The sequence below is a fragment of the Primulina tabacum genome, chromosome 15, assembly GCF_025594145.1.
Source record: "Primulina tabacum isolate GXHZ01 chromosome 15, ASM2559414v2, whole genome shotgun sequence".
Classification (NCBI taxonomy): domain Eukaryota; kingdom Viridiplantae; phylum Streptophyta; class Magnoliopsida; order Lamiales; family Gesneriaceae; genus Primulina; species Primulina tabacum.
The window spans coordinates 1,138,562-1,156,645 of NC_134564.1; the positions used below are offsets into that span (position 1 = coordinate 1,138,562).

Below are 18,084 nucleotides of genomic sequence, written 5' to 3' on the forward strand. Positions count from 1 at the left end.
TTATACCATAATTTTTTTATAGAAATGCTTCAACATTTTTAAGTCCGAAAATACATTGTGACAAACATGTATATTCGTGTGCGCAAAATTTAATTTTGCTTGCAATATGATACTGGTTCGAAAACAAAGTTAACGGTTAGTAACAAAAAACAGGTCTTTTTTCCTTAGTCATAAAAACAGTAAAAATTCCATCCTTTTAAAAGAAATTAACAGTGAAGTAAAATCAGAAAATTAAGATGGCAAATATAGTTCTATAAAAAGATGCCAAATATGATCGCATCTTTAAGTCATAACAGATAAAGTATCTACAATACTAGTCAATCTTATATGAGAAAGATAGAAACTGAATATTGATCAAATACAAGAAGCATACCAATAAAGTACATTAAATAACTGCAAGTGTCATCAGCACTGGCTGTGATGCACGCAAAAATAATTGAGAATCACGTTCCGTCTAAGAAAGATTGATGTCTTCTGATGTTTGAGAGTGCAGGGGAATACGAAGTTACTAAATAAAACGGCCATGAATTTCACAAACGAAAACCGGCAATGTTAAAGCTGTGAACCTACAAGGAGAGATGTAGTCAGAAGAGCTAGAGCAATACAAAATAACAATCAAAGAATGGTAAGAGGGGATTAGGATCAGTGGATGATGAGCGACAGATCTACACATCAAATAATGTGAAGGTTTCATGTTATGAAAGCTGCTATTAACATAAAAGCAACAAAAACAAATATCCACCGAGTGATTGAGGTTCCCCATTTTCAATAGTGTAGCAACCGCAAAATTGTATGCTATTCTCACAACCCAATCATTCAAAAAATAACATAACACTTGTTGAAATAGTGGAATCATTCATTTTGTATCTGAGTTCAAACAGTAGCAAAGACATAGGACGAGGATAGTAGTAGAAGTAAAGAGGGTGAAAAAGAAGGATTTATATTTTTACGAGGATTTTACAGATAAATACTGCGAAAGAAAGTTGCATCAACGTCAAGGCATGAGCCAGGCAATTCAAGTTTTTTCCTTTGAAAATCCTGTGAAAGTTCAAATAAGGAAACTACTACCAAGTTATGCAGTCTCTATAAGAGATCAAACCATAGAGCACATGTTATATCTCCCACTTTAGGATGCAAATGGTTATGAAATATTGAAAATTTTTCACATTTAGCTCTGACTAGAGAACCAATCTCTCCCAAAATTATCCTATGCATTATTCAGCCAGGTGTCCATCTCTCTTTCACACAGATTTATGTGAGTGTTAAAAGACAATGATTACACCCAGTTCAACATATAACATCCATGTTTTCAGAGCACTCCACTCTTAATAATTCTAACACTAGAAATCATGAAATTGAACTTCTAAACATTCCATCAGTAATCTTATGATATCCCAAAAGCAACTTGTAGAATGAGTAAATGATACAGAGTTGGCAAAGCAGTAGACACGGATGAGACAATACATTCAGAAGAATCCTTTTAGTAATTTTACTTTGGGAAAATAAATATTTTAAGACCCAAAACTATATTTGCAAGCACGGAGTAAAACACATTTTAATTACCACTGACTGAAGGTTATAGATATCATTAATAAAGGTTATAGATATCATTAATAGTTTTCGAGTAGAAAAATTGCTTCTGCTATTCCATAGAGGGCTAAAGACTTTCCAAGTATCTCAACCTAAAAATGGCAATAGAAAACTTGACTAGTGGAGGAGCAATCAGCAGGCCCACTGTTCATGGTTTGTTCAACTATCAAGGAGAGTGGTGTCTCAATTACCTAAACAAAAGCTATAAGTTGCAAACATGAAATCAAAATAAAAATTGTTAGAAGTGGACAGAATACTACACCGACTTTTTGAGAGTTCTGATTATAACTCGAATTTTTATGTTGGTAGCACAGCTCGTATAGTCTATAATCAATGCACTAGAATCTAATATCTCAGACGCTATCCAAATGTAAACTGAAGAGGTAGCTTCTTTCATAAAGTCAGACAACACTTTAAGCAATGAAAGATATGAAGAGTAATATCTTTAAAAAATAGCTGTTGTTTTCTATTTTAAGACATCAACAGGCAACCACTATAAAAGGAGCTTGAACTCGAATCACGTTCAATAAATTCCATGATATACAACCCTGACATCAAATGAATCCAAATATTTTATCAACTGATAAAAATCATTATTGCATGTGTAATCTCGCTGTCAATTAGCATCTTTCGCCCTTCGGTGAAATCACACTTTTCAAACTTTTCGGTGAAATTGCACTTTTCAAACTTTACAGAAAACATTTATGCAGACTTTAGACGCTATCTACGGTGGTCAGGTTGGTAGCATTTTGGTTTCAGTAAAGTTTTAGCATTCATTTTCCCGCTGGATCCACTTTGCCACAAAAGTCGCAATGCAAAAATCGAAGAAAAGGAGTTAAAGGGAAAATATTAACTACTTACTTTCCTTTCTATCTGCTTCATCGTTGCAATTTATCGTGTTATATACTCTCTGTGTTTTAAAAAATATATATATAATCAAGAGAAAAGCCATGCAGACTAGTTAATATCAGCTTGTATTGATGAACTTACATACATAAAATAACCATGTTTGACATTCTTTCAAAATCTTTAATAGACTTATAATGGTTATTGTCAATTTAAATTTCACACGGATGAGTATGAAATAATATCGTTAAAATCATTTCGATCATAATTAACGATACAACTCATATTCGAATATAACAGAACTACGGAAGTTAATGTTTAAAAAGAATTCAAGTTCTGCTGAGATTCAAGAGAAATTTAAATATACACCAAATAAATGATGGTATACGTAGATGCCAAATAAGCATGGCAAAATATGCCTCGAGAACATTTTGAACATACAAAAATAATATACATAAAATAAATAATTAGTCATTACCTTAACATTTGGGACAATGACCCTTGCATAGGATAGTGATTCATGAAAACCAATCAAATATGGAAGAAAGCCTAATAATTTTCTTTAGTTTTCTTTTCCTTTCCCACACAAATTCCGCAGAGTGCATACACCAAGCAATCAAGTTAAATTTTCACTTTCAGGGATCAAACGACCCACAATTTGTGAAAGGAAACTATAAAACCAAGAAACTTCTCTCACATGACAGCGAAATCACGTCATAAGATATGCAGGACATTTATGGGCAAAATCAAACGAAACCGCAGAAGAAAAAAACTTAAGTCTACCAGAGGATCAATCCTGAGTTTATGACTCACCCTCGGAATCCTCAGATCGTAACTGTAAAGGTCCTTTTGTAACATTTTTATTATCACCAAGTAGTTCACGTGATGCTTTCTCAAGGAATTCCTGAGCTGCAGAACGAAGAGATTGCTTCTCCGGTGCCGGATATTTTCTCTTCTTTTCAATACTTCTTTCCAAATAGTTAATCCTTCGGCTCTCCCCCCGACTTACTTCCCTCATGCTCTGCTTCTGCTCTGCAAAATCGATTTATTGCACAAAAGACGCCTATACATGAAGGCTACATATCTGTAAAAACAAAATCATATACCTCGTGAAAGATCAGGCAATGAATGCTCAATAAAGCGGGCAGCTGCTTGCGGATTAATGGTTGTTGAAGGTCGAAGAGGTGCTGCAAAAACAAAGGACAGTTAGACAAGGATAGTAAAGCCATTCTCATAGATAACACTACCATCATAAGACCCAAATGGCAGATATAGCGCACATGAAAGTGCCAATTTCACCGTACAATATGACCTGAAATATAACATACCACACAATCTAACTTTCACGTTCATGAAGGAAATAAAGGTGTCAAAACTTGACAGTAATTCCCATTGACTTCTTAGATGAGTGGTTATTATTTAAAACCAGTCATTTAGAGTGCGAAATGCACTAAGGCACACAGTGCTATGGGGCCTAGGCGCAAAGCACGAGGTGATGTGTGTCATCAAAGAGAAGCACAATAATACATAATATTTTAAAATATAAGGATATAATTATATTATATGGCATCCAAGCTATACTTATAAAAAATCCAACAAGCATACAAATAAAATTTTTATTAGTTTATTCGATATTCCTTCTTAGATCTTATGCACAACATTAATTCTCAAATATTCGTTTCACTTAGCTATACAACACCCTAACTAATCTCTTGTGCATTGTCAATTAACATGCAGGATTAAAAAATACGAAAGTTATGAGTGAAAAATTGAAAAACATAAAATCACTCTTGGTTTTTTAAGACATTTTCTTTCAAAAAGCTCTCTCACAATTCTTGCATATTTCATGTTAGGTTGTCAGCTTATTTTTTACCATTCTCACATATTCACATAGGGGAGGTATATTGCGAGATTTTCAATGATTTTTAAGTGGGTTCCCTTTTTCTCTTGGTTATGAAGTTTTAAAGCTTTTTGAGTCATGCTGCCATGGGAAAGGGAAGGGCTACAGTCCTGATGAAAAAAGAAGGTTTCAAAATGATTAAGGTCTTTATGTTTTATGGCAACAAGATCCTTCCTCAAAGGCATAGCCTGCCGCGTGCCTCTTTGAACTGCTGTACCCTGGAATGCAGCAGGCTGCAGGGTATACAGGACGCATCCGACTGTGCCCTGCACCTAGTTGTGCCAGGCCCTTATCTTTGCATTGATAACTATGATCAATACCATAAGCAATTGTGTTTGAAAAGGGTAACACGGTTAATTTTTATATATAAAAAAACCTTAATTCTATGTTTTCGAAACAGTAACACAACGAAATAAAAAAAATTAAGTAGAGTTCTACTTAATGTCTAATCTTTGAGAATGAAAGGAAGCATATGTATACCTTTGTTCAAGTCCATGGACTGCTTCAATTTCTCTTCATACAAGCTCAATCTCTCCTAAATTCATTGCAAACAGGAAAAAATTAACAAAAAAAAGATAACAATTACCAACTTCCTATCCAATAGGACCGATACCAGATATTGTGTGCATTCAAAGATAAAAAAAACCTCATATACACCAGAATCAATCAAGAAAACAACCACTATTTTTTTAATATATTAATTTGAAACGGTACATATCCACATATGTGACTACAAAAAATAACAAATAAGAAGACAAGCACTCCAACTTGAAGACCTATAATAATTTATTTGAGCATCAAGAATGCAAGAATTAACTGAACTTTTGCCATCCCTTCCCTGATAGACCGATACCAGATAACATGAAAGGCTAGCATCAATCATCTATGGAGGAAAAATATCCCTTCCCCGTCTCATAGGGAACTATTTAACATGCAATGGCATGAGGAAACCACAAGAACATCCCTCCTCAACCACATTTCAATATCACCTATAGCAAGAACTATCAGAACCAAGGAGCTCATGAAACCAACAAGAAAAAGGAAAATAAAGACTTAGGAAACAATTATAACATACGACTGTACCAAGAAACGAAAAGAAACATATTTATCTCCGAAGTAACTAATGAAAAATAAATAAAAACCCAAATCAAATACAGAAAAGAAGACCTGAAAATTAGAAATCATTTTACAAAAACACCATCATACAAAACCTCAAATCAGGGAGATTCATCAAATCAAACACCATGACTATATAAACCAAAAAGGTTAAGTGTATGGGGTGAGGAGTACAACATTGGTTGTGATAAATGTAACATACAAATTCTCTTTTGATAGGATGATCATCTGGGTCCACACCCTTGCATCTCAACCTCACTGTAAATCACGTCAAACAAGAAAAAATAATTAAACATTCGGTTTCATTAACTCACATTATAATACAAACAATGGGATATCAAAAAATTTGAAACTTCACATCAACGATGCGTGCTCAATCTTTAAACAAACACGGATGAAAATCTGCATACAAGCAAAGAGAGTGGTGTTGGCTTTGGCAATCATCAAAAAGACATTTGCCCTTTCGAGAGGCTCTAAATCGGAAAGGGTTTCCTTATCACAGTAAGACAAAAACTCCTCCAGATTTGCTTCGACCTCTTCAATGTTTCTTGATGTTCTCCTCACAGCCTCCATAACTGATTCAGGTATCACGTTGTGGCTACCCCCACTGCTGCTACCACCGCTTTCCATCGTTCTCTTTCAATTCTTGCAACTAAATTCGAGTTCTTTTCCTGTGGGTGTCTCCGAAAGAGGGTTCGAAGAATTAAATTCGTTGATTCGCACAATCGACAGCTGTTGTGGGGCGGAATTATAACAACGGGATTTCTTCGCTGGCGGCGGTTTACAAGAAATGGTAAGCGAGAGAATATAAAAATATGCTTTCAGAAAAAGAGAATATATAAAATATCTATATATATTTTTTAATTTGATACATTTTTATTTGATAAACAAAATATCATAAAAATATTTTTTATTATCTATAACTATTTTAAATACCATATCTCAACCACTTTCCAAAAAAATTAAAATTATTAAAATCTTTCTTTAATTTTTATCTAAACTTTCAAATTTTTTAAATACATAAAAATTTACTATAAAAACCGAAAAATTTATAAATTAAACAAAAATATTTAAAACAAAAAATTTATATATATACACCATTTATCGTATGTGAAGAAACACTTATATTTGTTATTATTTTTTAAAATATATATAAATAAAAAATCACAAAGTATTACTTATTAGATCATCCATGAAAAAATTTTATTTCGTAAGACGAATCTCATATCTAGATCACACATGAAAAAATATTATTTTTTATATCAAAAATATTACTTATTACTGAAAATATAGACATAATTGAATGATATCGTCTCACAATAAACTTACCAAAAAATTTATCTAGTCTGAGTTATAACATTTTTTAATATTTATTTGCTTGAGAATTAAGAATGATATTTTTAGATCACTTTTATTGCGTGTTTTCAAATACTCATTCTTTTCACCTTGATATTGTTTAGTTTCCTTTGATGCATTGTTAGCTTGAGTTCTAGTAAGCACAATATATTACAATCATAAAACAAAATTATCAAGAACAAAAGGCTATACCTCCATTGAAATGGTAATTTAAACTCAGATCTCAACATTAGTGAAAATTCATCCATCACACAAACATGTCAGAAATACAGTACAGATCTATAATGTTCGAACCTGTGGTTGAATCATCTGTACAAACTCTTCCTTTCGTCGAGGTAAACTCAAATTTAGTTTGAAGACAACCGTAGGAGTACTCCAATTCGTCCTCGAAATGCATCTGCTCCAGCCTGATTGATTGTACACGAACTAACTGGAACTTTCAAACACCAGAGTCGAATGTTACTTAACAGACGAGGCAGTCTAGGTTTCAGCCTCTGCTGGCTTTGAGTCGAGCTTTATTTCCTTAGAAGTGGAGGATTTGTCATTTGAAGATGTACTTGATGGTGTGATTTTCTTGAATTGCACCAGTATCATGGTCATGTTGTCACAGCCCTCGCCTCCAGCAGTGGGTGCCAGGCACCTATCGAAAACTTTTTCGCAGACAACAGACAGCTTACTCTCCTGCTAAGGCACGTGTAATATATAGGTTGGGTCAAATGGGATAGTCTATAGGCAAACATGGCATGGGATCCAGACAGTAAGGTGAACACGCCCAAACAGAGTTGTGAGAGGAAAAACAACGTTAAATTGGTTACATTGATTCACCTAAGATCCAACCAAACCACATGAGAATTTCCTGCCTACAACATTTCAAGTAGAATGTTTGAATTACCATTCGGTGGAAGACCAGGCTTGCGGCGGGGATGCTTGTCACCACTCAGTTGAAAACATTTTGAAATTTTAATCTGTGATACCCATTAACACCCCCTTCTCCCCCTGCTATTGTAAATATTGGGTTCGTCCCTGCCATACAAGAATGTTGCACTAAGGAAATCACCATGTAGTTCATTTATTGGGGCCCAACTTCAAGGACTCTGAGTGAAAACAAAGTAGCTATATATGATTTCAACTTTTTCAATTGTAACATTGTAACCCTCACACAGAAGTTATTAATTACTAGAACGACACCTCAAAGTTCTGAACAGTTTCGACTTTCACCCCTTTCCTCAATGGTAAAAACGGAGAACTCAATCAAATTATCATTCGACCTACAGAAACTGAATAAACTGAGTATGTCATTTAAGAAACCAACAAGACACTTGGCTGGTTTGTTTCGATAGCTATTTGGTAGAAACTTCTTTTTTTTGTGATAATGCTCCATTACAAAAGAGACTAATCAAGTCAGAGATGAGACAATCAAAATGATGTTATAAGTTCTTCTTGGGGTATGATAGGTTGGTTCAATTCAATGATAAAATCGACAAAAAAAAGGAACAAGAGAAAACCAAACAAGACTAAATAATTTCAAGATTTAAGACTCGAACATTCTATAAACTATGCAAGGACATACCGATTTCAGCTGCTCACGAATGAAATCTACCAGTTGTTGGCTTGACATACAATCCCTGGAAAATATCAAGAATTGTGAAGACGTACAAAATCCCCCATCAAGAATTCTTTTTTACATAAAAATTTACAGGACTAACAGTAAAATTAGGAGTCAGAGTGAGAAAAAGACTACAGATTAAAATTTTAGGAAGAAACCAACTGAAACAATCTTGAGTTCTTTCTTCAGACAGAGCAATGGACTGGAAATTATGTAAGTATCTGCATAATGGGGATTCCCCTTGAGCATCTAACAGATTAAACAAAGTTTAAGTTTTTCGAGCATACCAAATGCCATCACAGGCAAGCACAATGAACTCATCGTCGTCACAAAGTTCAACCTGGTTAAAGAATTAAGAAAAGTAGCATCATTATTTCTATGGCTTACAATAAGCAGAACAGTTTTACAGACTTCAGTATGAATGGTTATGATAACAGAGTAATATCTAATTCTCCACCGCAAATTCTTGAGGCCACAGTTTATCTAGTTATAATTTCAACAATCAACGTATTACATGTCCAAAGGGTTGCACTAGACCAAGTGTCCATCTATGACACCAAATAGGAGAATGTATGATTGGAAGTAGTTTAGTAAAAAGGCCAACAAAAAGGCCCGTAATTACCAAACATGTAGGTATAAATGCACCAGTGAATTCATTTCAAGAACAAAATCCCTTAGAATTTCAACATAGATTGACAAATGACAAAATTGTTTCTAGTATAATCCCAAAATTTATTCCAAGAATACAAATGACCCTCCAAATGAAAAACAAACTTCATCAAGGCATCGTTTGACGCAAAGGATGGAATATTGATTATTTCCACATTCTTATTTCATTCAGTATTTGGTTCACGTTTTACAATAATTTGAATTATGCATCCCTATGTCATTCATATTTTTCAACGTATTACCCTATATTATACATCTTACCTTGTCTCATCCCACAAACCAAGATGTGACCAACTATATGAAATAAAATAATATAAAATATTCAGTTCACTTATCACGTATTATGTAGAATTAAGTGAAGAAACAGCCGCATGCATGAATTCACCAAATTGAAGTGTCATGCCTGGTTGCACATCAAATTTCTGATTAAGTTTCCGTAGTGGTTGTCAGCCTTTTGCATTACAGCAAGAACAGGAGATCAAAACTTAATGTTGCACTAAAAAACAATGAAAATTTGACTCAACATAGAAGACAATGAAATAACGTACTATATTTATATCTGGATTGGCAGTTACTATTTGCTTTTCGGCTGGTAAAAACTTATTCTGCTTGAATTCCATATCACCTGCCGGATATTATAACTGGTCAATTACCCTTTCAAATAAAACAGGTCAATTATCAAAAATCCTATATTTTTCCTACTTTTATTTTCATTAATTAATTACAACTTGTGCCAAATATTATATTGCAGATTTTGTCATGGAATTAATAGCACTGTCCCAATAAAGGATCAAATGCATGCCAAGCACAAGCCATTTACCAACTTTCAATGTTAAAAAAATTAAATAAGCCAACAACAGCGCCAAGCAGACTTATATAGCACCTATAGCCCTTGCAAGATTTAAACTGCCATTGACACGACCCGCATGGATAAAACCACCAGCTTTAAAGATTCTGTCTCTCTCAACTTCGAGATCAGGCTTGTGGTCTCTTGAAAGGTTGTATGCCTGAAGAAGATAGAAGCACACAATATTACCTTTTTGTCAAGATAATTAAAAAGAGAGAAAAAATGAATGTTAGGACTTTTCCACAGTAAGTGCACATTGCTCTTTTATATTATTTTGGAACAATATAAACAAGCAATGGCAAAAAATACTAATAGTACATTCTACCTGACCATTCCTAGAAATTACGCAGCGAGAATCACCAGCATTTGCAACAACTAACTGGTTTTCCCGGATGATAGCAACACAAGCAGTGCTCCCAGAGGTTGGTCCAGCAAAATCAGAGTGTGGCCCCTGTGCAAAGCAATCACCCAAACTTTTAAAAAATATATATCAGAATAATGACACATAATGACCAGACACATTTCACATATCATGCTTATTCATCGCACTATAACATGCAATGCAAGTCAAGTAAGTCAAATATGCAATGAATTACCATATGCATTATTAGAGAAAAGGAAAGAAAATTTAGCTATTCCATTAGTGAATATAAACACCTCCTCAAATGCCCAATCATCAATCTGGTCATTCTTTTCGCTCCCTCTTGGAGACCAAATCAAACCCTCTATCATGCCAGTGAACTTGTTCATTTTATCTCCCAGGACAGCCAGCTCCCTCCACCCTTTTTGCCCCCGCATCATCTCATCCATCCTGCATAAACAAAGAAAAAAATGGAGAAAACAAACAAATGGTATAAGAGACACCAATGCTTCCAACAAAAAGTTCCAACACTCTCTGGAAACTGCAGAATAAGCATTAACATCCAATAATTTGGTATGTGATTCAGCATATCAGAAAAGCGAATCAGTCATACCAGTGAGAGCTGGCTTTGAGAAAATCATGTGCTATACAGCCTCTAAAGAGTTTAGATAGGCTTAGTTACGAGCCACAGTCCCACAGTTTAAAAAGTATGTGATGCATTTCATTGCAGAAATATCCTTTAAATGAAATATTCAGGAATGCATAAACAACAAACCTGAAAAATTCCATTTCATATCAAAACCAGCATAAGTTAAATATAGTAAATAGAATTAAAAAAAATAAACATCATATGGTATTAACTTAATGGGATAGAATTTGACAGTCCAGATATCCATCCAAGTGTGTTTCAATGTGGTGGAATGCAGCCTAGCACACAGCCACACATCAAAAGTGCAATAATTATCACCTGACTTCATGCTGAAAAGCTTACATTATTAAGCCTCTTAGGATCCTCCAGACTGTTTTTAGGTAAGAAAATTTCTAAGACTACAGGAAAACGAAGGGTCGCCTTTGCAATACCAACCGATTTTTCAATGAGTAATACATAATCGAATATTCGAATTGCATTTCAACCCAAAATTTTTTTATGTATGTAACCTAAAACTAACCAACTACAATTCTTGTCCATGTGAACAAACATTAAACATTTCTAGCACCTGGATTGTTAAGAGTTACCATCTTTTGCTTTATATGCAAAACAAATAGACAGTTGGCGATATCACTTTTGCTTTCAGCAGTGCCAACATATACTTTTCTCTCAAATACAATTGCTTTCAAAGAAAGGACAATTCAAATCACTTTTGGATCTTTTGCATGGATGTACATTCTCTGGCAAAAGCTAAATGCATTCTGTCATGATTTTAGATATTAGCAGAAATCTTTGTGCAAAATATTAGTATCTTTTTGGGTGTAAATTCAACTGCAGACACTTTGTATTGACGGCATAGAATGAGCCTAAAAGTCCAAACAATAAAAAAACTTGCAGTAAACACATAAGATTTAATGAAAGTTGCTAATGCCAAATAATATAATCAAATAACCTAAAAAAACTTTTCTGGACTGAAGTTCCTATATCACCGGCTAAATATGCTTCCTGCTTGAGCACTTGCCGATGAAGGTATTTAGCACAGAATTTGGCAACCACCTTACCTGCAGATTGGAATATACAAGAGAACCAAACAAAAAAATTTAAGTAATTATTTCACAAGAAAAATATTGAACAAAACATGAGTTATGAGAATATGTGAGTGCATCTACATATAACTCGCTTACAAATATTAATGTCAAAGACAATAAAATGAACTCACCTCCATGACCGTCGTAAACACCAAAAAATGATGTTGAAGTATCCAAATCAGGAAATGCAGCATGCTAAAAGAAAATCCATGACATCAAATTAAGCACGAATTTAAACACAAAAATAAAGAAGGATAAAAATAATCTTAATTAAAATATATACATCAGATAAAAACCTAACAAACAACATGATGTCAATCAAAGCAACTCAAAAAGAATTATGATGATAATATCGAACATATCAGCACTTGTATCAGAGCCCATAATATCCTAGTACACCCAACTTGAAGGATCCGATTTTACTACGTCCCAGATGTTTATTTTTGCCTCCATACATCTCTTTATTGCGAGGACGGGAAGAGTCTGTGTTTTCTTCCTCTCTCTTTCTCTATGAAATATTTGTAGGGGCCTGTGGGAGTATCTTCTCACCATCTGATATCTAAACAACTTAATAGCATCTAACAACGCATTCGCATCAAAAGGATTAATTCTGATAGAATTTTGAAAATATATTACTTACAGCATCTTCCATAGTAGCGCGCCACCCCTGCATGGAAGACAAACCAAACTTGAGCCTATCATTCTCGCCGTCTTCAGAAAATTTATCTGTTTTTGGAGTACTGAGGTATACACCCATCTCTCTAACTGGTCAGAAAATGGAAGTTACAAACAACCATTCAAATGAGCAGCACTTCGACAAAAATATTTAAGAACATAGTAAATTTTTTTTTGTGGAAATAAAAACTTCCCTAGCCACTTATACTTAATCAAACCCTTGACTTCCTAAATTCTGAAATATACAATCCAATTCGGTGCTACAACAAGCTGACTTTAATGAGGTTTTTTGTTGTTGATCACAGTTAGAATAGACATTGATTGACATTTAAAAGTAGCAACGCCGAAGATTCAAATTCAAATTACATTAATGCTACATATAATTCGTCGAGATCAATTCTTAAAATACTTCCATTTTTCTTTTCCATCCCTTTGGCATATGTCCAAAAAATTACAGCCTCTTTCGTTAATGATGGATCTGTGATGTCATAGTAATTATATCTTATGTAGTGAAATTTTAGATTCATTTCTGTAAATCATAGTGTGATAAGAGATTTGGCAAAGTCAAAAGTTTTATTTTCAGTTAATGTATCACCCAATTTTCCTACAGATTCAGCAGATACATAAAAATTATAATCTGCAGATTCAGCAGATATGTAACAGTTAGAACCTAATTTTCCACATCTTCGATGCTCGTCAAACTAAACTTGATCGATAATAAACCAAAAGAAAAAAAAAACTTATAAATGTATAAAGTAGGTATACAAATCAATCAAAGTGAAAGAAAACAGGAAAGAAAACAATAAGTAGTGACTATTAAAACTGACCAAAAAATTCATCTTTAAAAAGAGAAGATTTGTTTTACATACCATCAATTCAAGAATCTTAAATAATCATTAAAATATACAAAAGGGATTCCTGGTTTTGAAATCAAAGAGAAAAGTGGATAGTATGATATAGCTGATGATAGAAACAAACTAGCTAAATGATGAGAGACGGAGTATCTACATATAGATTATACACTATAAAAAGATAATCTTGGGAGCCATCCAAAGTTCTATATGTGGTGTGTTCCACTATGGAGTCTAAAGATACAGACACCATGACCATTGACGAGTTACAAAGCAGCCTACTCATTCATAAACAACAAATAAGCTCTCATATTGGAGAAGAACATGCTTTGAGATACCTCATACTGATTATTCCAGATGAAAGGGTTGAGGCAGTGAAGTCTTCTAGAGGATGAGGAAGGGAATAAGGCAAACAAAGCTTCAATAAAACTACAGTGGGTGCTATGAGCCTATAACACTCACAAGCTTGGGCACTTTCAATGGGAATATCTAGCAAGGAGAAGGTGACCAATTATTTTGAAACTTGAGATAATGTGATGGCCTATGTTGCTATTATTAATGTAAATCGAGATACTGTATCGTTTCTTGACTCGGGATGTAGCAATCACATATGTAGAGAGAAGGAATATTTCTTTGATCTTGATGAAAACTTCACAGAACAACTCAAGCATGGCCTTACTGGAAAAAGGTAATGCAAGATTACAGGTCAATCAAGCAATACATATCAAGACAGTTGTATTTCATCCAACAGGATTGAAGAACAATTTATTGAGTATATGACAATTGCAAGAAAAAGGATGTCAGATGTTTGAGGTGCTTCATCCTGAGGGAGGCTTAACCACGGATATAGAGAGTCTTCAAGTCAGATGTCTGCGTTGCATCTATATCACAACCTAGTACATCTACTTGTGTCAACACAGTTACAGAAGATATGGTGCAACCAAGGCATTGTAGATTTGAACAATTGAGCTTTGGAGGCTTAAGCTTCTTCAACAAAAGAAGATGGTTAGTCACAAATGAAATCTTCATCAAAGCTTTGCAAGGATTGTTTGTTGAGAAACAGCAACCTTCACAAAATCTTCAGTCCAGTACATGCTGATATTTAAGAGCGATCACACGTCTCCAACAGAAAGAAAAGTTACACTTGCTTTCGGGGAATGCTTTTTAGTTGAAAAACATGGGTTTACCTTTTTAGAGAAATTGGAAGCCTTCACTATTTTCAAAAGCTTTAAGACTTATCTTGAGAAAGAAGCAAACTTTCCTATTAGAGATACAAAAGCTGGTAAATATATACTCACTGCAACACAAAAAAAAAAAGAGTTGCAAGACAAAAGAATAAAACCATTATTAATATGGTTTGAAGTATACTTCACAAAAGAAGATCTCCAAAACTTTCACTTGAAGCTGTGAATTGGACAGTTCATGGTCTCGATATTGGCAGAGGACACGAACCCGGAAGATGCTTGGAGTGGATCCAACTTCCGGTTGAGTATTTTAGAGTATTTGTGAGTATCTCTCATGCTCCTATACCTAATAATAAAATATCTAAACTAGATGATAGGAGCTTGATCTGTGTGCTATTGAAAGTTAGTGAGGAATCAAAAGCTTATAGACTTCATGATCCAACTTCACAAAGGGTGACATTGTGACAATAAGAAGGGATGTTCTGATAAGAATTGGGATTGGGTTACAAATAAAAGATATGAAGCAAGTCATTTTATGTAGTTTAGATTGGGATGTTTGATGAGAATTGGGATTGGGTTATGGATAAAATATATGAAATAAGTCACTATATGGCCATGTCTGCAGTTGCGACCCTAGTTACTTTGATGATGCTGTGAAAAGCGAGAAACAGAGAAAAATCCATGGATGTGGACATGGCAATACAAAAGAATGGCACGTGATAAGTAGCAGAATTGCCCGAGGGAAGAAAGAGAGTTGAGGCGAAGTGGACTCCTAAGACTAAATTTAGAGAGAGTAAAGAAGTGGACAAATGTAACACTAAACTATTAGTGAAGGGATATACTCCACAGAATGGGTTAGACTATAGTGAAGTATTTGCACCCATGGTATGTATGGAGACATTTCGTTCGGTGGCACCAACCAGACATTAAGTCAACATTTTTTGCGTGGTATGGTGGATTAAAAGTTCTAGTGGAGCAAAGTTGTGATTAAGAGCACAAGGGACATGAACAAAAGGTTTAGAAGTTTAAAAAGCAAGTACCATGTGCTTGGTACAGCCATATAGAAGCCTATTCCATGAAAGCGGGTTTTCAAGTACAAGCACAAGCACAAATTATTTGTTGTAGGTAGGAAACAAAAATAATAATTATAAATGTTGTATGATGATGATCTCATTTGTTTACTAGAAATGGTAAATTGATGTTCATATAGTTTAAACCTTCTTTGAAGCATGAGTTCTACATGACAGATCTAAGATGAGGTGTTTTCCTGGTCTCATAGTCTTGCAAAGCTCAAATGGTGTTTTGTCGGTCAGAAAAGTGTGTTTTAGAGGTGTGAAAAAGGTTTGGAATGGATAAAGCAACTGAGCTTAAAGTATGATTGACAACCCCAGCTACCAGCACATGAAGATGAAGGTGGAGTCGAGATAGACAAGACTCACAAGACCTAGGTAGATAGTCTCATGTATCACATAGCTACTCAACCGGACATGAGATTATGGGCTGTCTTACAAGTGAGATTGAGTGTGAAATCTTTTATAAGATGATAGGATGACGAGCTTGTTGCTTATACCAACAGTGATTACACCGTAGCAGAGGCAAAGAGTGTTGGTATACTGATTAGATTCAGAAACATGACTCCTTAACCATTATTTAATGTGATAATAGCTCCGCAATCAAACTTTCAGAGAACTCTGTAGCGCACGATCGCAGCAAGCACACAGATGTGCAGTCCCGTTTTCTTCTAGATCTAACCAAGGATGGTGTTGTGGAGCTGGTACACTATGGTATACGGTACACAAAAAGTTGATATACACAACATGAAAGTGAAGATAGACAAAAGGCAATTTCCTAACAATTATTATTGCACGGAAAACCATGAGTTGACACACACACACTGACACCGCAATATGTAAAACATAAACGTAACCAAATTATACACCAAAATTTCCAGAAATCATCAACCCGTCCATCGAAATTCAGAAAACACAAATCAACTAAGTTGAAAATGATGGTAATTTTTCAAATACTCACTATCCAGAGCAAAAAATCTTCAAAACATGGAAATATGCAATCAGAAACCAGGATGGTTGAAGATTATTGTTATTTTTTCCAAGTAATCACGCTATTAAATGCGAGAATTTTAAGTAATCATTACAATATGCAGAAGGGCTTATGCAGGAGCTTCTTCACATACTTGGCCGGCGGAGAGTAAACGAGTTTTCGAATCTTGATGCGAGAAACAATAGCTGGGATTGTGATCTTTGAAATTGTCGGTCTTCCGAGTAATTCCAGAAAAGGGTTTCACCTTTCAGAGATTTAAATAAAAAACGACGAGGATATTATGAAATTATTGAAGAAGAATGGAGGCTTCAGTCAGTTTTGCGTGTAAAGCTTCACTTTTTATCCTCTCATTTCTTTTCTTTTAAATTGCATATAAGTAGAGCTTGACACTGTAAATAAATTTGTACACACTTTTTAATAAATAATAATTAATAATATTACACTATTGCAATTGCAGGTGTACGATATTTTTTTAATAATATAAATTAAAAATTATAACATAATTATATAAATAATTAATAATATTAACGATATTTTTTTTAATTAATTTAATTTATAATTATATAAATTAATGAAGGTTATAGTATAATTTGATAGAAATAATATTAAAAAATAAGTTGCACTGACAATTTTGAAAGAAAATATTAGCTTAAGAAGAATTTAGAAAGTAAAAGATTGTGTCCTCTTTTGTTTTTTGTCATATTGTTTTTATAATAATAAGTACAGTAAATATAGATAATATGGATAGATGTTAATGTTATATAACAATTTAAAAGTTTATGGGCAGATGGATTTTATTTTTTGAGAAACAATATCTGAAATGATTCTATTTTTGAATGAATTTGAAATTCATTGCAATAACTCGAACAAATAATTATTTTGGATTTGAAAACAATTAACCATGCAAACCATCGGATTTGAATTTTTTTCTTCAAATTTATTTCATCCAAATGCAAACAAATTTTTGTCTATCAAAACTAGTAAAATAATTTGAAATTCAACATTTTATATTCATCGTTTCAAGCACAATACAAGGTTGTGTTGGATGGATAATTTATTTAATTAGATATATTTGATTTGGGAAATATTAAATCATGTGTTTAAAATGAGACTCATGTTAAATATATTTCAAATTCGTCACAATTATCAATATTTTAATAAAGTATAAAATATCAAAAGAGTGGAAAATCCACCAAATATAAAAAAAATTCATTCATGTCGTATTTTGAATCGTTGATTTGAAACTAATGCTTTCATATATGATGGACTTCATGTCGGTGCTTGC

The 18,084-nt window shown here is 33.8% G+C and overlaps 2 protein-coding genes and 1 long non-coding RNA gene across 13 annotated transcripts; 1 reads left to right on the top strand and 2 right to left on the bottom strand.

Moving 5' to 3' along the window:
• Positions 1–249: 249 nt before the first annotated feature.
• LOC142526616 (uncharacterized) lies at positions 250–6,271 on the bottom strand. 2 transcript variants are annotated; one of them, XM_075631118.1, is made up of 6 exons: positions 5,863–6,271; positions 5,655–5,710; positions 4,817–4,871; positions 3,543–3,623; positions 3,220–3,468; positions 250–566 (listed from the first exon to the last, which is right to left on the bottom strand). In XM_075631118.1, exons 1-5 carry the CDS (start codon positions 6,080–6,082, stop codon positions 3,239–3,241), a joined length of 642 nt encoding a protein of 213 aa, XP_075487233.1. In that variant the 5' UTR covers positions 6,083–6,271; the 3' UTR covers positions 250–566; positions 3,220–3,238. The 2 variants fall into 2 exon arrangements, with proteins under 2 accessions (XP_075487233.1, XP_075487231.1); XM_075631116.1 differs by having other exon boundaries at positions 3,250–3,468; positions 5,863–6,269.
• Positions 6,272–6,977: 706 nt separating this feature from the next.
• On the bottom strand, positions 6,978–17,154 carry LOC142527639 (putative protein phosphatase 2C 60). 10 transcript variants are annotated; one of them, XM_075632491.1, is made up of 11 exons: positions 16,933–17,154; positions 12,669–12,793; positions 12,160–12,223; positions 11,893–12,001; positions 10,588–10,741; positions 10,256–10,381; positions 9,967–10,090; positions 9,632–9,708; positions 8,702–8,754; positions 8,379–8,433; positions 6,978–7,492 (listed from the first exon to the last, which is right to left on the bottom strand). In XM_075632491.1, the coding sequence occupies exons 2-11, from the start codon at positions 12,783–12,785 to the stop codon at positions 7,289–7,291; spliced, it is 1,083 nt and encodes a 360-aa protein (XP_075488606.1). In that variant the 5' UTR covers positions 12,786–12,793; positions 16,933–17,154; the 3' UTR covers positions 6,978–7,288. The 10 variants fall into 10 exon arrangements, 5 of the variants coding, with proteins under 5 accessions (XP_075488606.1, XP_075488608.1, XP_075488610.1 ...); XM_075632493.1 differs by having other exon boundaries at positions 12,669–12,789; positions 16,933–17,144; XM_075632495.1 differs by having other exon boundaries at positions 12,669–12,789; positions 16,894–17,144.
• On the top strand, positions 13,896–16,824 carry LOC142527640 (uncharacterized). Its single transcript, XR_012815490.1, has 2 exons — positions 13,896–15,668; positions 15,704–16,824. It is a non-coding gene; the product is annotated as an uncharacterized LOC142527640 (long non-coding RNA).
• Positions 17,155–18,084: the final 930 nt, after the last annotated feature.